This window comes from Carcharhinus amblyrhynchos, chromosome 11, assembly GCF_965287045.1.
Source record: "Carcharhinus amblyrhynchos chromosome 11, sCarAmb.v2.hapA, whole genome shotgun sequence".
Lineage (NCBI taxonomy): Eukaryota > Metazoa > Chordata > Chondrichthyes > Carcharhiniformes > Carcharhinidae > Carcharhinus > Carcharhinus amblyrhynchos.
Window position 1 is genome coordinate 10,866,306 of NC_137334.1, and position 22,611 is coordinate 10,888,916.

General features: G+C 42.6%; 1 protein-coding gene across 2 annotated transcripts in view; it reads left to right on the forward strand.

Annotated features, from left to right (window-relative positions):
* spag16 (sperm associated antigen 16) overlaps nucleotides 1–22,611 on the forward strand; it is an 846,000-nt gene that overhangs the window by 44,868 nt on the left and 778,521 nt on the right. The window contains exons 4-6 of one of the 2 annotated variants that reach the window (XM_080198174.1): nucleotides 7,110–7,237; nucleotides 16,144–16,281; nucleotides 16,401–16,508. In XM_080198174.1, coding sequence (XP_080054300.1) covers nucleotides 7,110–7,237; nucleotides 16,144–16,281; nucleotides 16,401–16,508 — 374 coding nt within the window. Of the gene's footprint in view, nucleotides 1–7,109; nucleotides 7,238–9,988; nucleotides 10,048–16,143; nucleotides 16,282–16,400; nucleotides 16,509–22,611 lie in introns of those variants that run through there. The other variant, XM_080198175.1, reaches the window with a different exon arrangement.

Genomic DNA, 22,611 nt, shown 5'->3' on the forward strand with positions numbered 1-22,611 from the left:
AAATCACCGGGTCTGAATTGTGCTGTGGGCGGGGAAATCACACCTGAATCGCTGCAGGTCTGATTGGAGCTTTGAACTGCACATGCACGGTGACAAAAAAAAATTGAAAAACACCCTGCTGTCACATCGCTCCCAGATAAAGTGGCACGGGAGCAAAGAGCGGGAGCAATGGCCCCCACAGATATCGCCCCGCCACAACATAACTGTCCCCCTTATCCAACTTCCCCTTTTCCTCCCACCGATTTGTCTGTAGGGCCCTTCCCACCCCTTGCCAGAAAACCACCTGGCCTCCTCCTCCTCTCCAACCTGTACCACTCCCCCACCTCCCCACCCAACCACTGATCTGAGACAGAGCCGTCGGAAGCTCTGAACTTACCTCTTCAGAAGCTGGAGCACCCGAAACAGACCTTTGTCAAGCATGTCTGTTTCGTGCATGATGGTAAAGGAGGAATTCATAGAATCCCTACAGTATAGAAAGGGGCCATTTGGCCCATCGAGTCTGTATCGACCACAATCCCACCCAGGCCCTACCCCCATATCACTACATATTTTGCCTGCTAATCCCTCTAACCTACGCATCTCAGGACACTAAGGGGCAATTTCAGCACGGCCAATCAACCTAACTCGCATATCTTTGGACTGTGGGAGGAAACCAGGGCACCCGAAGAAAACCCATGCAGACATGAGGAGAATGTGCAAACTCCACATAGACAGTGACCCAAGCTGGGAATCGAACCAAGTCCTTGGAGCTGTGAAGCAGCAGTGCTAACCACTTGTTACCGTGCTGCCCAATTGCTGGTAAAGTTGGGTGAGCAATCCATTAATTCAATTTAAGTGCATGAAATGCATTTAAATTATCATTGTGCCTATTTCAGGCACGGTTTGGATTGTGGCCGTTTTCGGGCCTCGGTTAGGTTTGCATCTGTGCAGGTGCTAATTGCTTCACATCCAACTTTACCAAGTTTTTATATCTGAACACAGGCGCAATGCAGTGGTAAAATTGGGCCCGTAGTATGCAAATGCATTCATTCAACTTGACTAGCCAAGGTCATTAAATTTCTTTTGCCACTGTTGCCCTGTCCTAAGTGCCATGTTCTGGGCATTAATTGGCCTTGCCACCTATTCCTATTCCTTCTGAGATTCATTCTTGAAACCCTTGTGCTCCATGGTAAGAGCACAGTTTCCTTCCTGGCCTCTGCCTGTTTGATCAATGTGTTCACAATGATGTCACTGAACTGAGGGCTTCCTTGTCCAGATGCACTGTCATGTTTTTCCTCAATGCTCCAATGTGTCTGCAATGCATTGTTGTAAATTCCCTTTTATAGGGACTTCATCTTTGAAATGAGTGCATTGCCTGGAGTACATTCTTTACAATGCCATTTATCCCATGCAATGCACAGAGACTGGTAGCAGCACAGCAGAGATGAGTTGAACACAGGTGCTTCTCATAACCATGCTGCAGTCATGGAGATGAGATGGGTACATGCATTTTACGTGCTGCTCACCCTGCTGCTGAGGGTGAGAGCAGGTTTGAATTGTGACCTAATGGCCAAAAATTATACAAATGAATTTGTAGCCCAATGATTTCAGTAATGGTTTTGATGCATTTAATAGTGGAAGATGAGTAGGGCAAGGATTGTTGACTGATCAATAAACAATATGTAATAGACTGCCAATTATTTTGCACTTGCAGCTTAACATCACTAGAACCCATTGATTGTGAACTTTATCAGTCCTGGCTATTTTATTGCCAGACCAAACTGAAGGGCCAATTGTACGAGATATCATCAAAGTTGCAATTAGTGGAATAGGTTGAAGAAATTGGAAAACTGGAATAATCCTTCTAAACTGTATATTAATCTGGAAAATACTGTGCAAGCTGCTCATGAATGGTTCAGTGTAAGATGCAGTATGGGCACAGAAAATAAGTTAATGTGCAGTGAAATAAATAAGTCACGAAGAACAGAGGGAATTTAGAGGGAGCATTGCTCATGACCATGAACTTGGATCTTACAGTTATTAGCATTTTGAAAGGATAAAGAAGTGTATGAACTTAAATATAAAACAAAGCATCTGGACACAATTAAAGCAATACAGGAGATGGGCTTTCATGTTATGTTGATGGAAATGGTCAAGAATATTGATGAATGAGGTACTCCTGAAGTGACATTTTCACAGGCAAGAATTGTATGCTGCAGGTTAGTCTTGTGAAATGAATGAAGAAACTACGCCTTTTGAAAAGTTGGATGAGAACTGATTTTCATTGATACATAGACTAGATTTCTATATAGCAATTTAGTGATTGCTTCCTGTGAAAATAGGAAATAACACTGAATAAAGGAATATAAACAGGTAACACCAATGAAGGAGTTTATAGAGACCTGTGAAGAATTTGGTAGATGATAGAATCATAAAATGATACAGCACAGCATTTGGTCCATCATGCCTCAATGGGAGGGAGATCGAATTTTGGTTAACTGGAGATAATGGAATATGAGTTAGGAGCATCAAATGGAGCTAAGATTAAACTATTTGAAAGTGACTAGATAATAAGACAGTCAGTCTGGTGGAAGTATTTACATCAGTAAATTAGCTGAAAGGATACAATGCCACACAAGTCAGGGCTGTTGCAGATGCTAACAATTGTGGAAAAATGTAGAAGTCAATGTTTAACATGACTAGGGTGGATAAGAACTCCTTTGTCACACTCAGCCCAGTGCTGCCTTGATGTCAAGGATCATCTTCCTCACCACCACTTCTGGAATTCAACCAGCTTGACCATGTTTAGACCAGACTGTAACATGGTATTAGTAAGCAAATTGTAAGTGAGTATGTACTGCTTAGTAACAGTGTTGACAAGGCCTTCCATTTATTGATGACTGAGAGGAGGCTGTTTGGTCAGTAAAGGTTGGATTGGACTTGTCCTGCCTTTTATAGACAATACGTAGTTGAGCGTTTATCCACTTTATCGGCTAGATACCAATGTTTTAGATAAACTGGAACAGCTTGGCAAGAGATATGGTAGTTCTGGAGCATAAGTCTTCATTACATCAAGGATGTTGTGAAATCCATATTCAGCTGATTCATTATTTTCTTGATATCATGTGGAGTGCATTGAATTGCTTAAAATTTTACTTCTATTGGTTGTTTAAATCTCAGCAGTCTTAGTCATTAAGGCTCAGAAGGAGGCCATTCGGCTCACCAAACATGCCATGTGGGCTCTGCCTAGAGTAATTCAATCAGTCCCTTCTAAACACCTTGGCTGACCTTGCAATTTTATTTCCCTCAAGTGTCTGTCCAATTTACTTTTGAATTGCTGATCATCTCCACTTTCATCGCTCTTTCTTCAAGGCCAGTGAGTTCCAGGTTATTACAATTTGTGTCAAAAAAATCCTTTGTTCACATCCCCCTTTTTATATGTCTTATCCCAAACCTTAAATCAGTGAGCCTTGGTCCTTGTACCATCAGATAATGCCTGTTAATTAAAGTCTGCTAATTGTTACATGATGATTGTCTCCACTGACATTAAACTGGCCCGCAGTTACTCTGAATGTCCTTATGCCTTTTCTTGAATTGGGAAAACACACTTGCTACTCTCCAACTCTCTGGACCTCCCTCTTATTAAGGAGAAATTAGATGATAATGGCAAGCCCTTCAGCAATCTCCACCTCAATTTCCCATAGTCACTAGGTGACGCAGTGACACTGCTGCTTCCCTACCAGGAACCTGGCTTTGTTCTGATATTTTGTCAACACTCTCTTCCTTAATAAATAGTGATACGAAGTACCCATTAAATATTCTAGTCTTACTCTGCACCTCCAAGCATATATCACCTTCTTTGTTCCTATTAAATGCCAGTTTGGCTCCTACTACCTGCTTACTATTTATGTGCAAGTAGAAGGTTTTTAAATTCCCTTCTATGTTAATGGCTACTTTATTCTCATTCTCCCCTTGTCAGTCTTATTTTCCTCTTTGTTTCCCTTCTTCCTTCTCAACAAATTGGGCCCGATTTTACCATCAAGTTGCATTTGCACGCTTTTAAGTTGACTTAATGGGCTGCATGCTCAACCTTACTGGCACTTCCCCCTTTACACTGCGTTCGCCCATCCAGAATCAGCACAAAACAGATGCGCTCCAGTTAATGTGTGGGTAAGTACCATGCGTCTGACTGGGGAGAGTTGGGGGGAGGGAAGAGGGGTCCACTGCCACTCTGCCTTAGATCAATGAGGGGGTGGGTCCACTGCCATTCTACCTAAGATCCGTGGGGGCGGAGGGTCCTCTGGCACACTACTTGAGATCGGTGGAGAGGGAAGAGGGGTCCGCTGCCACTCTACCTGAGATCAGTGGGGGTGAAAGGGGGTCCACTGCCACTCTGGTGGGGAGGTGGAAAATGGGTGTCCACTGCCTGCCTCAAATCAGTGAAGCGGAGGAGGGTGTCTGCTGCCACTCTGGCTGAGATCAGTGAGAGGGAAGAGGGTCCACTGCCACTCTGCCTGAGATCAGTGAGAGGGAAGAGGGTCCACTGCCACTCTGCTTGAGATCAGTGGGGGTGAAGGCAGAGTGCATATGGAGGTGCCTGAGAATGGGTCTAAAAGTCAGATCTGAAACACTTCCAATTTCAAGTCTGTCTAGCGCTTAGAATCAAAATGGTAAAATAGGGCCCAGTATTTGACCATTTTCTTGTTTGAAGAATTTGCCTGACATGCAGTGTACATCTTTTTGTTTTGTTTTAACATATGCTGTATCTCTCTCATCATTCAAGGATCCCTGGCTTTGGTTTCCCTGGCCTTCCTCCTTAATGATGTGCTTACCCTGAAAATTCTCTTCCTTGAAGATCACCCATTGTACTATTAAAGTTTTCCCTGTCAAACTTTGGTTTCGTTTTATTCTGAGTAGATCCCTTCTTGTGTCATTGATGTCAGCTGTTTAGAAGTTCTACTTTAGATTAATGTAAATCTCATGATAGAACGAGGCTGAAATAATTCATTCACTTGGTACTTCTGCTGCAGACATTTGCAACGGCTTCAGCTTTGTCTTTTGTACTGGCTTGCTGAACTTTCGCCATCATGGAGTTCCTTCTGTGAGCTGTTTAATTGCTCATCCTCATTCATGACTTGATGTGCCAGGACTGCAGCACTTTCATCTGTTTGTTGTGTGATCGCCTAATGCTTTCATTAAAAGCTGATTTTGATTTATTATTGTAACATGTATTAGCAAACAGTGAAAAGTATTATTTCTTGCACGCTATACAAAGCATGCCATTCATAGAGAAGGGAACGAGACAGTGCAGAAAGTAGTGTTACAATCATAGTTGGGGTGCAGAAAAAGATCAACTGAATGCAAGGTAGATCCTTTCAGAAGTCTGGCAGTAGGGAAGAAACTGTTCTTGAGTTGATGTGTATTTAATCCCAGACTTTTGTATCTTTTCCTGACAGAAGAAGATGAAAGAGAGAATGTTCGGCGTGCATAAGGTCCTTTTAATTATGCTGGCTGCTTCATTGAGGCAGCGGGAAGTGTAGACAGAGTCAATGGGTGGGAGATTGGTTTGTGTGATGGATTGGTCTACATTCATGACTTTTTGTAGTTTATTGCAGTCTTGGGCAGAGCAGGAGCCATATCAAGAATGTGATAAGACCAGAAAGAATGCTTTCTATGCTGCATCTTTAAAAGTTGGTGAGAGTTGTAGCTGATGTGCCAAATTCCCTTTAGTCTTCTGAGAAAGTAGAGGCATTGGGGGGCTGTCTTAACTATAGTGTTGACATGAGGGGACCAGAACAGGTTGGTGATCTGGACACCTAAAACTTGAAGCTCTCCACCTTTTCTACTTTGTCCCTGTTGATGTAGACAGGGGCATGTTCTCTTCTACGTTTTTTGAAGTCATTGACAATCTCCTTCATTTTGTTGACATTGAGGGAGAGATTATTGTCACTGCACCAGTTCACCAGGTTCTTTAATTCATTCCTGTACTTTGTCTTGTCATTGTTTGAGATCTGTCCTACTACGATAGTGTCATCAATCTGCTGTTTAGTATGCATGTAGCTCTTTCTATAGTTTTGCCAGGTTCTCACCTCATGTTTTTAAGTATACCTAGTCTAATGCTGCTCCTGGCATACTTGTTTACATTTCTCAAGAAATCTGTTTATCACGTTGGCTTGACCGTAATGTTCAATGAAGGATATGCTTGCCATGGGGTGGCGTGGTGGTACAGTGGTTAGCACTACTATCTCACAGTGCCAGGGACCCAGGTTTGATTCCCAGCTTGGGTCACTGTCTGTCTGGAGTTTGCATGTTCTTCCCCCACTATCTGCATGGGTTTCTGCCGGGGTGCTCCAGTTCAGAAAACATGCTGGTGAGGTGCATTGGCCATGCTAAGTTCTCTCTCCGTATCCAAACAGGCACCGGAGTGTGGCGATGAGAGGATTTTTGCTGTGGCTTCATTGCAGTGTTAATGTAAGCCTACATGTGACACTAATAAATAAACTCAAACTGAAGATGGAATACAATTTTGCCCCTGTTCATGGATGATCTGTTCTGAGCTGCTGGATCTGTTTCAAATCTATCCCATTTAGTACTGTGATGGTGCCACACACTTGATGGAGTACGTCTTCTGTGTGAAGATAAGACTTTATTCCCACAAGAATTGTAGTGGCTAATCCTACCAATGCTGTCAGGAAAAATTATATCTGTGACAGTCAGATGATTAAGGACAAGGTAAAATAGCTTTTTCCCTTGTGTTGATTCTCTCACCACCTGCCACAAGCCCAATCTGCCCACAATGTCCTTCAGGACATGCCCAGTACAATAAATGGTGGTATTACCGAACAGCTTTTGATGATGGACAAAAATTCCTCACCCAGAACGCATTCTGTGCCTTTCCTATCCTTCATGTTACTTCAACATTGTGTTGAAGATGAAGGAGCGCTGATTCATTAGCTGTGGGAGAGTGATGGATAAAATTAATAGGCAGCTTCATGACTTATATATGACCTGATGCCATGATTAGATTTATAAAGTTCAGAATTTAGATTATGATCTTTAAGAACAACGTTTACTCCTTCATGTGAATGCCTAATTATCTGATTATCTAATTATCTGTTTTTTTTTCGCAGGCTCAGGGGGGTGATTTGTTTCCAGAGCATCTTGTGTCCCAAAGACCAGAAGTAATTGATGATTTTCTAAGAAATTTTCTGATCAAGATGGGAATGATGAAAACTCTTGACTCTTTTCAAACTGAATGGTAAAAATAGGCTAATTTTGTTTGCAAAAATCTTTACACTGTTAACTTTGAGCAGCTTTCTTTCACCATCTTCAGGTGTCTTTTAAAATTATACACACAACCTACAGAAGTCTCACCTGATATGGTGATTTGTAAGTTGGGAGCAGAAAAATTTGAACTTGCAGCCCATATCCAGGTTTATACTTGGTTTTCAAAATTGCCAAAATAAAGCTCAAGTAATATTTTGAAACGTGAAAACAGAAGTTATTGGGGAGTTCCCAACACTGTCAACGAGAAGGGAAGCACTCACATTCCGAGGCATGAATGTTTTCTACAGGAAATCTGTGCCAAATTTTAGCAGTGTGGTTGCTCCATTCACTGAACTACTGGAAAAAAAACAGACAATTCACTGGCCGTCTGAGTGTCGGGAGACATTTCACAATCTGAAAATAGTGTTTAGCACTACACCAGTGTTGGCAATGCTGAATTATGCTCAACGACGCAAGGTAGCCATTGAGCAAGTGATGTAGGTTTTGGTGCTGTATTGTTACAAGAAGACAACAGAAGGATAGAAAGGCCAATTGGTTAATTTTCGCAAAAACTAAATATTCGTTAAAAGAAATGTTCAACCATTGAAAAAGAGACATTGAGTTTGGTGTTGGTCTTGCAACATTTTAACATTCATCAGAGACAATCGTTTATACTGACCGTAATCCATTGAAGTTTCTGAAGAATTTTAAAAATGAGAATGCAAGACTGTTTAGAGTTTAGAATGCAAGAGTTTATTATTGCAGCCATTTAATTTGAAAAAAATTATATCAGTGGCAGGGAGGAAGACTGTAATTGCAGATGCTTTATCATCTCTTTGATGAAAGGAGAAACTAGCAATGATGGAAGAGAAAGACAGAACTAAAATATACTACAGTTATATTTGCATGCTTAGATGTAATAAGATACATATATATCTTAGAGTACTAATAGTGTGAACACTAGAGGTTTTGGAAAATGAAGCCATTTGTTCAGATTTTTAATTCATTTTTTAGGGAGGTAGGTGTGATGAAACTGTTTTGTTTTGCTGTATATTATGTTTAAGGTGGGGCTGCTTAAAGGCAGTGCTTTGTTACAAGAGTCAATTTGCTCAAATGTTGAGAATGCAAGATAATTGATCTTAGCTCAGTGTTATTTTGGAGAGTTAATGGACCTTTTGTTTACTTATGTTCGACAAGGTATGAAGTGTCATGTGAGATTTTGATTAGGATGATAGGGACAGAGTTAGGTGGTTTATTGGATAAGCTAAGCTTGCAGCAAAATATAGTTTCATTTTCATTTTAAATCAAGAGCAGTTGCTGCCTGGAGCTGATGGCAGAAAGAAATCGCTCGCTCTCATAGAAACATAAAAACACCATAGCACAATGCCCTTCGACCCATAAAATTGTGCCGAACATGTCCCTATCTTAGAAATTACTAGGTTTACCTATAACCCTCTATCTTACTAAGTTCCATGTACTTATCTAAAAGTCTCTTAAAAGATCCTATCAAATCCATCCCCATCACCATTGCTGGCAGCCCATTCCACGCACCCACCATTCTGAGTTTAAAAACTTACCCCTGACATCTCTACTTCCCAGCACCTTAAACCTGTGTCCTCTTGTGGCAGCCATTTCAGCCCTGGGGAAAATGCCTCTGACTATCCACCTGATCAATACCTCTCAACATCTTATACACCTCCAACAGGTCACCCCTCATCCTTCGTCTCTCAAAGGAGAAAAGGCCGAGCTCCCTTAACCTATCCCCATAAGGCATGCTCCCCAATCGAGACAACACCCTTGTAAATCTCTTCTGCAGCCTTTCTATGGCTTCCACATCCTTCCTGTAACGAGGTGACCAGAACTGAGCACAGTACTCCAAATGGGGTCTGACCAGGGTCTTATATAGCTGCAACATTATCTCTCGACTCCTAAACTCAATTCCTCGATTTGATGAAGGCTAGTACACCATACACCTTCTTAACCATAGCTTCAACCTGCGCAGCTGCTTTGAGCGTCCTATGAACTTGGACCCCAAGATCCTTCTGATCTTCCACACTGCCAAGAGTCCTACCATTAATGTTATATTCTGCCATTGTATTTGACTTGCCAAAATGAACCACTTCACACTTATCTGAGTTGAACTCCATCTGCTACTTCTCTGCCCAGTCTTGCATCCTATCAATGTCTCACTGCAACTTCTGACATCCCTCCACACTATCCACAACACCTCCAACCTTTGAGTCATCAGCAAACTTACCAACCCATCCCTCCACTTCCTTATCCAGATCACTTATAAAAATCAGAAATAGTAAGGGTCCCAGAACAGATCCCTGGGGCATTCCACTGGCGACCGACCTCCATGCAGAATATGACCCATCTATAACCACTCTTTGCCTTCTGGTTCCATACAAACTTTCCCACCATCACACTTGGTCCTATTCTTTACCGTCTTATCCTCTTGTTCTTCACATACTTGTAGAATGCCTTGGGGTTTTCTTTAATCCTGCCTGTCAAGGCCTTCTCATGACCCCTTCTGGCTCTCCTAATTTCCTTCTTAAGATTCCTTTCTATTAGCCGTATACTCTTCTAGATCTCTAACGTTATCTAGCTCTCTGAATCTTTTGTGAGCTTTTCTTTTCTTCTTGACTAGATTTATTATAGTCTTTGTACACCACGGTTCCTGTAACCTACCATAACTTCCCTGTTTCGTTGGAACGTTGCTATGCAGAACTCCAGACAAATATTCCCAGAAAATTTGCCACACTTCTTCCGTATGTTTCCCTGAGAAAACGTCTTTCCAATGTAAGCCTCCAATTTCCTGCCTGATAGTCTCATAATTCCCCTTACTCCAATTAAACGCTTTTCTAACTTGTCTGATCCTATCTCTCTCTCCAATGCTATTGTAAAGGAGGTAGAATTATGATCACTATCTCCAAAATGCTCTCCAATCCCTCAACCACGCATTTATCCTCTACCTCATTCCATTCCTATTCTCACTGTCTCGTGGCACAGGCAGCAATCCTGAGATTATGGTCTTTCCTCTCAACTCCCTTCCTAATTCCTTATATTCTCCTTTCAGGACCTCTTCCCTTTTCCTACCTATGTCATTGGTACCAATATGTACCATGACCTCTGGCTCTTCTCCCTCCCACTTCAGGATATCTTGGACACAATCAGAAACATCCTGGATCCTGCACCAGGGAGGCAAACTACCACCCGAGTTTCTTGACTGAGTCTGCAGAATTGCCTGTCTGACCCCCTCACTATAGACTCCCTATCACCACTAACTTCCTCCTTCTTTCCGTACCCTTCTGAGCCAGAGGCGCAGATGCCATTGCTTCCCCCAGGTCGGCTTTCTTTCTTTCCTCCTCCTTGTCTGCACGCACGCACGCACGCACGCACGCACACGCACACACACACGCACACACACCCCCCCAACACACGCACACACACCCCCCCAACACACACACACACACCCCCAACACACACACACACCTCCCCAACACACACACACACACACACACCCAACACACACACACACACCCCAACACACACACACACACACCCAACACACACACACACACACACACCCAACACACACACACACACACACACACCCCAACACACACACACACACCCACCCCAACACACACACACACACACCCAACACACACACACACACACACACACACACACACACCCAACACACACACACACACACCCAACACACACACACACACACCCAACACACACACACACACACACACACCCAACACACACACACACACACCCAACACACACACCCAACACACACACACACACACCCAACACACACACACACCCAACACACACACACACCCAACACACACACACACCCAACACACACACACACCCAACACACACACACACACACCCAACACACACACACACACACCCAACACACACACACATCCAACACACACACACACACACCCAACACACACACAACACACACACACCCAACACACACACAACACACACACACACAACACACACACAACACGCGCACACGCACCCAACGCGCGCACACGCACCCAACGCGCGCACACGCACCCAACGCGCGCACACGCACCCAACGCGCGCACACGCACCCAACGCGCGCACACGCACCCAACGCGCGCACACGCACCCAACGCGCGCACACGCACCCAACGCGCGCACACGCACCCAACGCGCGCACACGCACCCAACGCGCGCACACGCACCCAACGCGCGCACACGCACCCAACGCGCGCGCACACACACGCACCCAACGCGCGCACACACACACGCACCCAACGCGCGCACACACACACGCACCCAACGCGCGCACACACACACGCACCCAACGCGCACACACACACGCACCCAACACACACACACACACACAGACGCACCCAACACACACACACACACACGCACCCAACACACACACACACACACGCACCCAACACGCACACACGCACGCACCCAACACGCGCGCACGCACCCGCGCTCGCTCACGCACGCACCCGCGCTCGCTCACGCACGCACCCGCGCTCGCTCACGCACGCACCCGCGCTCGCTCACGCACGCACCCGCGCTCGCTCACGCACGCACCCGCGCTCGCTCACGCACGCACCCGCGCTCGCTCACGCACGCACCCGCGCTCGCTCACGCACGCACCCGCGCTCGCTCACGCACGCACCCGCGCTCGCTCACGCACGCACCCGCGCTCGCTCACGCACGCACCCAACACGCACCCAGCACACGCACCCAGCACACGCACCCAGCACACGCACCCAGCACACGCACCCTGACTATACAAAGGTCATTGAGCTGCAGCTCCAGTTCTCTAACACGGTCCCTTCGGAGCCACAACTCGATGCACCTGGTGCAGATATGGACATCCAGGAGGCTAGAAGACTCCAGGATCTCCCACATCTGACACCGAGAACAACAAATTAGCATCACACTCATAATTCCCCCTTTTCTTCAAATAACGCAGGAAAAACTAAGAAGTAAACCTACCCTGCTTCACCCATTTCCGCCTAAGCCAATTGAGCAGAAGCCCTTCAGCCTTCACTCTGCTACCTGCTCACTCCACTGCCTGCTAATGACGCTGTCTGCTGGATAGTGCAGCCTGCTTTTTAAACCTCACGTGCACTACTGGCTGACTTCAGGCACCTGTGCACTCAAAAAAACTCCGCAAAAAAGAAAGGTGAAAAACAACAATAAATCTCTTACCCTCAGCACTCCTGCCACAAATCACTCCCTCTGCCTTGCTCCGGTCAAACAATGAGCCTGATATTCCCTTACCCCTTTAGGTTTGAGGAATAAGTGAAAAGAGAAAAAGAAAGCTTACCTGCTGTCACTCCAAGGCTTTTTTTTAGGTTAATGGAGGGGGAAGGGTGGGAGACTCAAAGTGTAGAGTCTTGTGTTTCCCCCCCATTCAAATTTATTGGCGGGCGGGGGGGGGTGTGTGTGGAAAACCTTCCCAGGTCTCACTGGGGCCCACTCCGGTTTTACGCTCCCAGTTTAGAAAAAAAAACTCCGAAAAAAGTAAGGTAAAAATCCCTCTTACCTACAAGCTTTCTTTACTGAAACGCCACTCCAACTGCGTGCTCTCGATCGCGCGTTCCGATGACCCTCGTCGTAGGTGTAGTCTAATAAATCTCTTCTGCACTATTTCCAAGATTTTGACATCCTTTCTGAAATGTAGTACCCAGAATTAAACACAGTGGCGAAGCTGAAGCCTGTCTAATGTTTTGTAAAGGTTTAGCATAACTTCCTTACTTTAGTATACTCTTCCTCTATTAATAAATGATACCATTTGCTTTTTAATAGACTTCTCAACTTGTCTTGCCATTTTCAAAGAATCTCTGATGTCATTTTTCCTTTACTATTTAATCCATATTATCACTCTTCAATCTTCCAAAATGTAAAAATGTATCACTTCATACTTCTGTGTATTACAATTCACCTTCAGTGCATTTGCCCATTTTACCTGTCTATGTCCTCCTGAAGTCTTATTATTCAAATGACTACATTTCTGAGTTCCATACCATCTAGGAATTTTGAAGCTATGCCCTTTTAATACACCTCAAATATATACCAAACCTCAAGGAATGCTATTGAATACTTCCCTCCAGTCTGAAAAATAGCTTGACCGTTACTTTCTGCGTTCTGTTTCTTAGCAAATGCTTTATGTTCTTATTTATGTTTGTATTGCCCTTTAATCCCATGGGCTTTAATTTTGTTCTATTCTGTGACACTTTGTCAAACTTTGTTAAAAGCTGAAAGCAACTTCAACCCCAAAATTGAATATTGTAGTACTTCAATTATAACCTGCCACCTGCAGAATGCTTGTCCATGTACAACTACTGTTTGTTATTTTACGGTTGATCACTTGTTGTGTACTTACCAACCATTTGGCAAACTGTGTTAAAATATTCTGTTCTGTTCCTTGTGCTTGTACCTTGAGCAGTAGCCTATTGTGTAGGACAATGTCAAATACGTTCCTTAAAGTGACACTCACTATCAATCCCATATTTCTTCAAGAAATTCAATGAATTACTCAAGCATGATCTCCCATCCTTAAAACCACACTTGATGTCTTGGGTTAACTCTTGCCCCTAAAGTCCTAAAGTTTCACATCCTTTTCCAAAAACATACTTGACATTTTTATAATTGCCTCCATTTCGAAGATCAGAGTCACATTTACTATTTTTCAATCCTTTGACGTTTGGCTTGAGTTAGGAACTGTGAAAAATACTCGCAAGAGAATTCTTAATCATTTGAATCAATTCCTTCAGAACCTTGAAACAAAACTTATCAAAGACAGGAAATTTTCTATCTTGAGCTTGAACAATTCCCCAATATGTCCTTTTTTGTGATTTTTAACACGTTTCAGTTTATATTCACCTTTAAGCCATGCCTCCAATTCTGGAATCTCTCTGTCTCCCCACCCCCATTTCTTTGTGAATACTATTGAAAAATAAGAATAAAATTCTTCAGCAATTTCTCTGCCTTCAGGCACAATTACTGCATGTCGTCTGTTCCCCCTCTTTGCATCTTTTATTTAATCCCAACATACTTGAATGATACTTTCCTGTCTCCAGCTATATTTTGCTCATGATCCATCATCAAAACTCTCATCAGTTTCTTGGCACACTTCAGTTTATCACTAGATTCAGTGTTCCATTCTGAACGTTTTAATAAATGTTTTCCTTTTTTACCTAATGCCTTTCAAAATTTTGATAGTAAACCAAACATGCCTTACTAGATGATCAACCTATTTCAAGGTTAAATTCCTGTTTTTTTTGGAAACTATACCACTTTTTTCCACATCTTTTCCTTCCAGCATCTCTTCCCTTTTTTAACACTCCCATGCACTATTTTACATCCTTAAGCTGATTTTAATATTGCTGATCTCTTAACACCCTAAGGTCAGAATATTGCGGTTACAGGTTCCTAAACATCTTTTTTTATTCATTCAGTGAATGTGAATGTCACTTGCAAAGCCAGCACTTGTTGCCCATCCTGAATTAGTTTTGAGAAAGTGGTGGTGAGCCACTCCCCAGCTTGGCTTGCTACGCCATATTTTAAAGGGCAGTTAAGAGTCAACCACATTGCTTTGGATTTGACCAAGTAAAAACACATTTCTTTCCAGAAAATATCTAAGTGAATCAGATAGATTTTTATAACAATCAAGTAGTTTTACAGTCATCATTGCTGATACTAGATTTTAATTCCAGAATTGTTAATGAACTGAATTTAAATTTCCCATCTACCTTGGTAGGATTTGATCTCATATCTTTGGATCATTAGTTCTATATTCTACTTTGATTGTTGTTTCCTCTCATTTGTTGGAACTAAATGGAACATTGCATTCACCTATATGCATTTTTAATGCCCTGATTTAAAAACAAATGGCTTAAAATTTCACAAATTCATGCTTGTATGCATCCCTATTGTGCACCACAGCCAGCATAAGGAAAACTGATGTCCCCAGGAATGTTACAGAAGACTCATCGACCTATATTGACATCGCCCAAAAAATGTCATCAGCCTCCCTATGGCTTTTTGATGTTGCACACTCCTATTACTATTTCTCTTTAAATTTTACGAAAGAGACTCGGTAACACTTCCAGCGTCTAACTCTGTTGCAATACATTCCATCTCTAACAAGTAATTTTGCGTGATCCACTGCCTTACCTTCCTGTTATCTTCCTAAACACACACAACTCTGCAAGTTAACTCCTGAGTTATCATTTTATTTCAAATAAGTTTCACTTATTTCCATAACATTTGTTTCTTTCCGTTGTGCCAGAACTTGCAACTAACCTATTTTGTTCCTTTTATATTAATTTATATATTCACATTAGCTTTTAATATTCTTGCTCACTCAAATTTTTCTTTATATATAGCCTATTTCTTTTTCCTTCATGTCATGCCATATGCTTTTAACATGCCACTGTTGTTGTTGTTCTCATTCTAGTGATAGTGAAACACACAAATCAGTAAGATATCTGCTTGAAAATCATAGCATAGAATCTATGACAGGAGTAAGGCCCTTCATCCCAAACTAGTCCTTGTCAACCAAAATGTCCATCTAAGCTAACCCCTTTTGTCTGTATCCCTCAACAATCTTTCCTATCCATGTGTCTGTCCAAATGCCTTTTAAATGTTGTCAATGTCCCTGCCTCAACCACTTCCTCCAACAGCTCATTCCACGAAAGTATCACCCTCTGTAAAAAAAAAAGTTGCTCCTCAGGTTCCTATTAATTCTTTCCCCTTTTAACTTAAACCTATGCCCTTTATTTCTTGATTCCCCAACCCTGGAGAAAAGATTCACCCTATCCAGTGAGCCTCAAAGTATTTTACATTTTATCATTTCAGGTATGAAATGCTGCAAAAAGGCTCACTAAAATTGCAGGATGTTGGATTTGTTCCTGACGTGTATGCTCAAAACCAGCTGCTTGAGAATGAGTTGCAAAATTTGAAGAAAGATCTTGAGGGCTGCAAAATAACAACCAAGTATGTCATAAATAATTTAATGTTATTTGAAAGTACAGAAATTATGTGGAAACATACATTTGTGAAATACTTGTATTACCTTCGCAACAAATAAAACTTGCCAATTTTTTCATCAACAGTACAGCTAGCGAAACATTAGTAAAACTTAGGAAAGAGCGTGATTTCCATAGGATGCACCATAAGCGTGTGGCACAAGAAAAGAACAGACTCATTAATGATATTAAAAGGTAAGGAAATGTGGGATTTTAAGTCTTTGGAAAGCACAGCCAAATAAGAAAATGATTTTTAATCCTTGAAGATCCTGTATGATTTTAAATATTAACTATTTCAAATGATTGTAGAGACTATTGAATTTGGGTCATGTTTTGACAGCTAGTGAACCCGTTCAGAAGTTTCCCATCTTCCGTTGCAGCCAGGCCCTCCCAACACACCATTTACAGCATTCCCAGACTCTGCGGCTTCTTTTTGAATGCTCAAATGTTTGAGATTCCCTTTTGAATAGTCCCACTATTGGCCTATATTCCGGGGTCAGTGGTAAAGGGACAGTACTTGCCTTGGCCACTTGAAGAAAGTGGCCCATAAAGCTTTAGAATACATATAGGATAGATTTCTTCTATACCCACATCACTGAACTGGATGCCTGTAGTGTGTCCTTGAACAGAGTAGGCAGAATGCAAGATTATTAAACCGACCACACTGTAAAATTCTCAGAGCAAAGCAGAAAGTTTTTCATCTTGTGAAATTAGATTTTTTTCTCAGGACCACAAATATGTTCAACAATATTTATGCGTTAGTGTTCTGTAATAACAAAGTTATGTCTATTGAAAAAGGCTTAATATTTTCAGCTTTACAGTGAGGTTAATGGGTTAAAAAAAAGTTGAAGTTCATGACAAACCAGTGATTGCATCTGTGAACACAGCAACTGTTCAGGTGTGCATGTGCTAACACCAGAGGCTCTTGTCAGTTTTACAATCACATAATGATTCAAGCACTGATTGTTTCACTATCTTTATAGCTGCAAATTCTGAGTGATTTATAAACCCTTTTCCCAAATCTTTTAATGTTAGCAAGAATCATTATGTACATCACTGTACATCATTCCAAGTGAAATTTGCCATAATCTGTATAATCTTTAAATGTCAATTGCCAACGGTTAAGAAGCACACTGATCAATTTAGATGTGAGCTTAGAATCATAGAATCCCACAGTGTTAGACAGCCCATTGACTTTGCACCAACTCTCTGACGAAGTATATTACCCAGCCTTCCCCCTCCTATGAATATACTTATGATTTGCTAATTTAATAAATCATATTTTCATTTTTAAAATCATCAGTCTTTCTGTTTTCCCAGAGTACACAAAAGCCAAATACTATGTCTGTTGGAAATACTCAGCAGGTCTGGTAACTGGTTGTGTGGCAAGGAAAACAAAGTTAACATTTCTGGTTGAGGACCTTTCATCAAAGTATTTATATTATGCTTTGAACATAGTAAAATGTTCCAATTAAGGCACTTCACAGGACAGTTATCAAACAAAGTTTGACACCGAGCCATCTATAGAGATATTAGGATAGAGAGGAGAAAAGAGAGATAGAAAGGCAGAAAACTTTAGGAAGGAAATTCCAGAGCTTAGGGCCTCTGAAGCTGAAGACATGCTGGCCAATATTAGGAATAATTTGAAAACAATTATGATTTTCAGAATACACTAATTCTAAGAAATAACCCCAAAATAACATTTTGGTAGCATTGTTTGCTTTAAGAAACAAAAATTCGAAGGACCTTATCTTGTATTCATAATATGAAAAAGTTTTTGTTTTCATATTGCTTGATGTACACTAAATGTTGCAGGTCAGTGTGGATTCTTTGGGTTGACACATACCTTGGGTGAAATTTTATAGCGCCTCTGGGAGCAGATTGGCAGATGGAGGGTGGGGATGTAAAATTGGAGGACTTGGCAGTAGTGACATGCTCATCCCCTTCCTTCCTCCAATCGTATTTTAACACAGGGGCGTATTTTACACAAAGGGAGATGGAGGCCTGGAATGCACTACCAAGCAAAGTGGTTGAGGCATTCATGCTAGAATCATTTAAGACTTATCTAGATAGCCACATGAACAGGCTGGAAATAGAGGGATACAAACGGATGGTCTAGTTAGGAACACATGCTTGGAAGGCCAAAGGGCCTATTCCTGTGCAGTATTGTCCTTTCATCAATGATGGAGAAGGCATTATGCACTCACCCTTAGGCCAACTGAGGCCCTTATGTGCTCAATGAAAAATAAAATCATAGAAGGGGTCCATTTGACCTATCATGTATGCTGGCATACCTACCTTTTCCCTGTAGCCATGTCTAATAGAATATGGAATGGTTACAAATTAATGGCCACTTTAGGGCTCCTGGTTGCCACTAGTATTTTAATGATAGCAGAATGGTTTTTATAAGGGCTGGAGATATGTTTCGTCTGTTTGGGTATCCTGTGCCCAGTTGGGGACCCCCCCCCCTCCCATAGTACTCTTCCCTTCCATGTGTGATTTCTCCCATCCCTCTGCCATCCTGAACTCAATCCTTTACCCTCCTCGCTCAGATTTGCCAGACTAGCTCTGGTGAAACACCCCAATTTACCTCCTAATCTGGCTCCATTAATCATCGTAGGGGACTGCATGCAGTCCCAGCAGTGGCCATTAATCCTGATATGGAGATGTGGTGTTGGACTTGGGTGAGCACAGTAAGAAGTCTCACAGTATCAGGTTAAATTCCAATAGGTTTATTTGGAATCACGAGGTTTTGGAGTGCTGCTCCTTCATCAGAGAGTCCTGGTAGTGCTGCTACAACCAGAGAACATCAGGCCATCTGACTGGCCAGCAACTCTGAGGCTGGACCTCTTCCAATATGGGTGGAAGACTTGTCCTGAACGAATTAATGGCCTAACTGTTGTAAACCAACTCAGAACTACCCAATTATGTGGGGGGAGGGGGGGGTGCACATTGGGTGCCTCCATTTCACTTTCTGGCCCTTGTAACAAAAGCCCCTGCATGTAGAAAAATATTAAACTAAAATCATTTATGTAAAAGAAAAATTACAATTTATCTATAATCTACTGCATTTACCGCTGTCTTGTTTTTATAAATCTGAGTTAACTTTTTCTTGCGTTGTAACTTCTGACATCCACATATATATAATGCAGTCTGTCCATGTAAAGCTATCACATTTCATTGACATCTTCCAATCAGTAGGAGTATTAATGCACATCAGTACTGTGTGCCCCAGAAGTTATCGAAACATTTATTAAAAATCTTGAACCATGAAGTTTATTTGCCACAGGATTAGGAGGTTGGGTCTGCGATACATGGCACACCCATGCCCGTTGGAATGAGGTGAGTAACAAAGAAGGATCATTACATTAAGGCTTAACCTAGGACTGACCACCAATGATATAAGAAAGCACCTGATCTAGCGCTTAGGTCAGTGGTTTACAAGTAGAAAGCAACATGTAAAAACATGCCACTGAACCCCCTCTGTACCTGTACCCTCTGCTCTAAATTTGGACATAGTTCAGTAATATTAATAAAGACCTCTTGGTAATTTCTTCAAGACTGCTTAATGGTGTCTTGGTAGTACATGCCATGCTTAGCGACCATCTGACAAAACATGGTGGCAGCTGGAAATCAAAATTCACATTTTCTGTAAAAAGACTGAACAATCAAGAATAGTTTGAAAAGGGTATACTCGGTAGTAACAAGGAGCAGGAAAGAAGGGCCCAAGAAAATTGTATATATCTGAAACAAAACATCTTTCAAAAGTTTAATTAAAGGGGTAAGACATGACAGGAGAGCTCCAAGCTGTGGTTTGCTCCTCTTGCTCCATGTGGCAGGCTGGGGACAGTTCCTGTCCCCTGAGTCACTGTGTGTGTGGGAAGTATCTCCAGCTACAGCTCGTGGAAGCTTGAGTTTCAGAGCTGGAGTGGTGGCTGGAGACACTGTCGAGCATCCACGAGTCAGAGCATCATGGATAGCACGTATAGAGAATTGGTCATGCCACATGTGCAGACTCAGGCAGGAAGAGAATGGGTGACCACCAGACAGAGCAAGAAAGATAGACAGGTAGTGCAGGAACCTCCTGTGACCATTCCCCTGCAAAACAGATATACTGCTTTGGATACTGTTGAGGGGCATGACCTCTCTAGGGAAAGCAGCAGCAGCCAAACTCATTGCACCACGGTTGGCTCTGCTGTAGAGGGGAGGGGTAAAAAGTGTGCCAGTGCAATAGTTATAGGTGATTCAATCATAAGGTGAATAGACAGGAGTTTCTGTGACCGCAATCGAGACTTCAGGATGGTATGTTGCCTCCCTGGTGCTAGGGTCAAGGGTGTCTTGGAACGGCTGCAGGACATTCTGAAGGGGGATGGCGAATAGCCAGTGTCGTAGTACACGTTGGTATAAGCAACATAGGTTAAAAAAAAAGGGATGAGGTCCTAAAAGCAGAATACAGGGAGCTAGGAAGAAATTGGACCTCAAAGGTAGTGATCTCAGGATTACTATCGGTGCTACGTGCCAGTCAGAGTAGAAATGAGAAGATATATCAGATAAATACGTGGCTGAAGAGATGGTGTCGGGGGAGGGTTTCAGATTCCTGGGGTATTGGGACCCATTCTGGGAGAGGTGGGACTGTACAAATTGGACTGTACAAATCTTTTCTTAGGCAGTGGCTAGTGATGTCATTTTAAAATACTTTGATCTCTTAAAGGGACATCCACAATTTAAATTTTTCAACCATGGAACTCAGTTTATCACTTCCACCCTCAATGTGCCTTACCCATGGCCTGGACAAATCTCACTATTGGAGTTATTGAAGAAAATGATTCACCATCACCAGACAAGTCATAGATGTGTTGTCTGTTAAGTTTTAAGAGGTTTTAAAATCTTTTGAACTCTCTTTCAACCTGTGATCCAATGAAGTCTTGGAATGTACCAAATTTAACTGTAGAGCCCAACATCCTGGGGAGCCTATCGATTCCGTTATCAATAACCTTTACCACATGGCAGAAGGATGCAAATACAGAGATCTGAAATAAATCACCCAAGACAGATCATGGTGAGTGTTGAGGACAGTTTGCTCTCCGATCTTATCCAAGCCAAGAGAAACGTCATTTCCAACAAGATCGTCCAGCTAGTCAGGTTGTCTGAACTGCAAGACCAACATTGGACCATTCTCAGAGGTGAGACCACTTAATGAGGCAGAAGCCAAACATTGGTCATCACTTTTGGCCACAGAAGTGCAGAGACTATCCAAGCCAGGGTAAGCCAACATCCAATCACCTTGGCGATTTATGCCAGCACAGGGGCACACAGGGTAGGTGCACCCACAGGAACGACCAATGTCTGCACAATGCTGTTATGCTTCCACTATCACAAATAGGTGCACTTCAGTCACGTCCTCTGCACTGTGCAGACAATCTGAAGAGCCATACATGGGTGACATCAGACGATGCAGCTCCTCCTTCTGGAACATAGACATCTCAGTAAGTGGCCATTTAACCAATATCAAGTTAGATTCCAGTATCAAAACGATCATCATATCGGGTGAAAAACAATGGCTTCAAGGTTGCTGGGTCTGAACCACGGACACTCTACGCTATAGCCCCAGCCATTGAAATAATTCCATGTAAGGTATGGTGACAAATAGATCACAGAAGTTACTCCCTAGAGCAAGTCTACCATCAGTTCACACACTGCTTATGAGAGCGCAGACCTGGTGGGCAAGTCATGTCATTCGTATGTCAGACGAGCGCATACCCAAGCAGCTCCTTTTTGGGGAACTCTCTGCTGGAAGCCGCTCGCATGGAGGGCGCATGACCACCTGGGAAATGCTGGCACAAAACCGCCCTACCTGGTGCTGCCTCATCCACGAAGGCTTTCAAGCTTCTGAAGCAAGGTGTATTGCTGAAGCGCAACTGAAGTGTGAGCTGCGCAAGTTCAGAGCCACCAGCACAACAAGTACAGTGTCTATACAAGTCTGTCCAATATGTGCCAGGATATTCCATGCCTGAATTGGCTTGATCAGTCATCTTTGGACGCACCGCAGCCAGCCTCAGAATGAGTAATGGTGTTGAGGTCCTCATCAATGACAATGGACGAACAACAAGTAATATTTGCTCTGAAAAGCATTTTGAATTCTTTTAGAAGTGGTGGAACATTTTCGGGCAATGTACTCTGCCCATCATCTGGAGGAATGCCTAGAACAGGTGAAAGAGGTACTTTATATATAGTGAAGAATGGGCATTTGGGCTGGATATTAATGTTGATTGGCTACACTAATAGGTTGGTATATGTT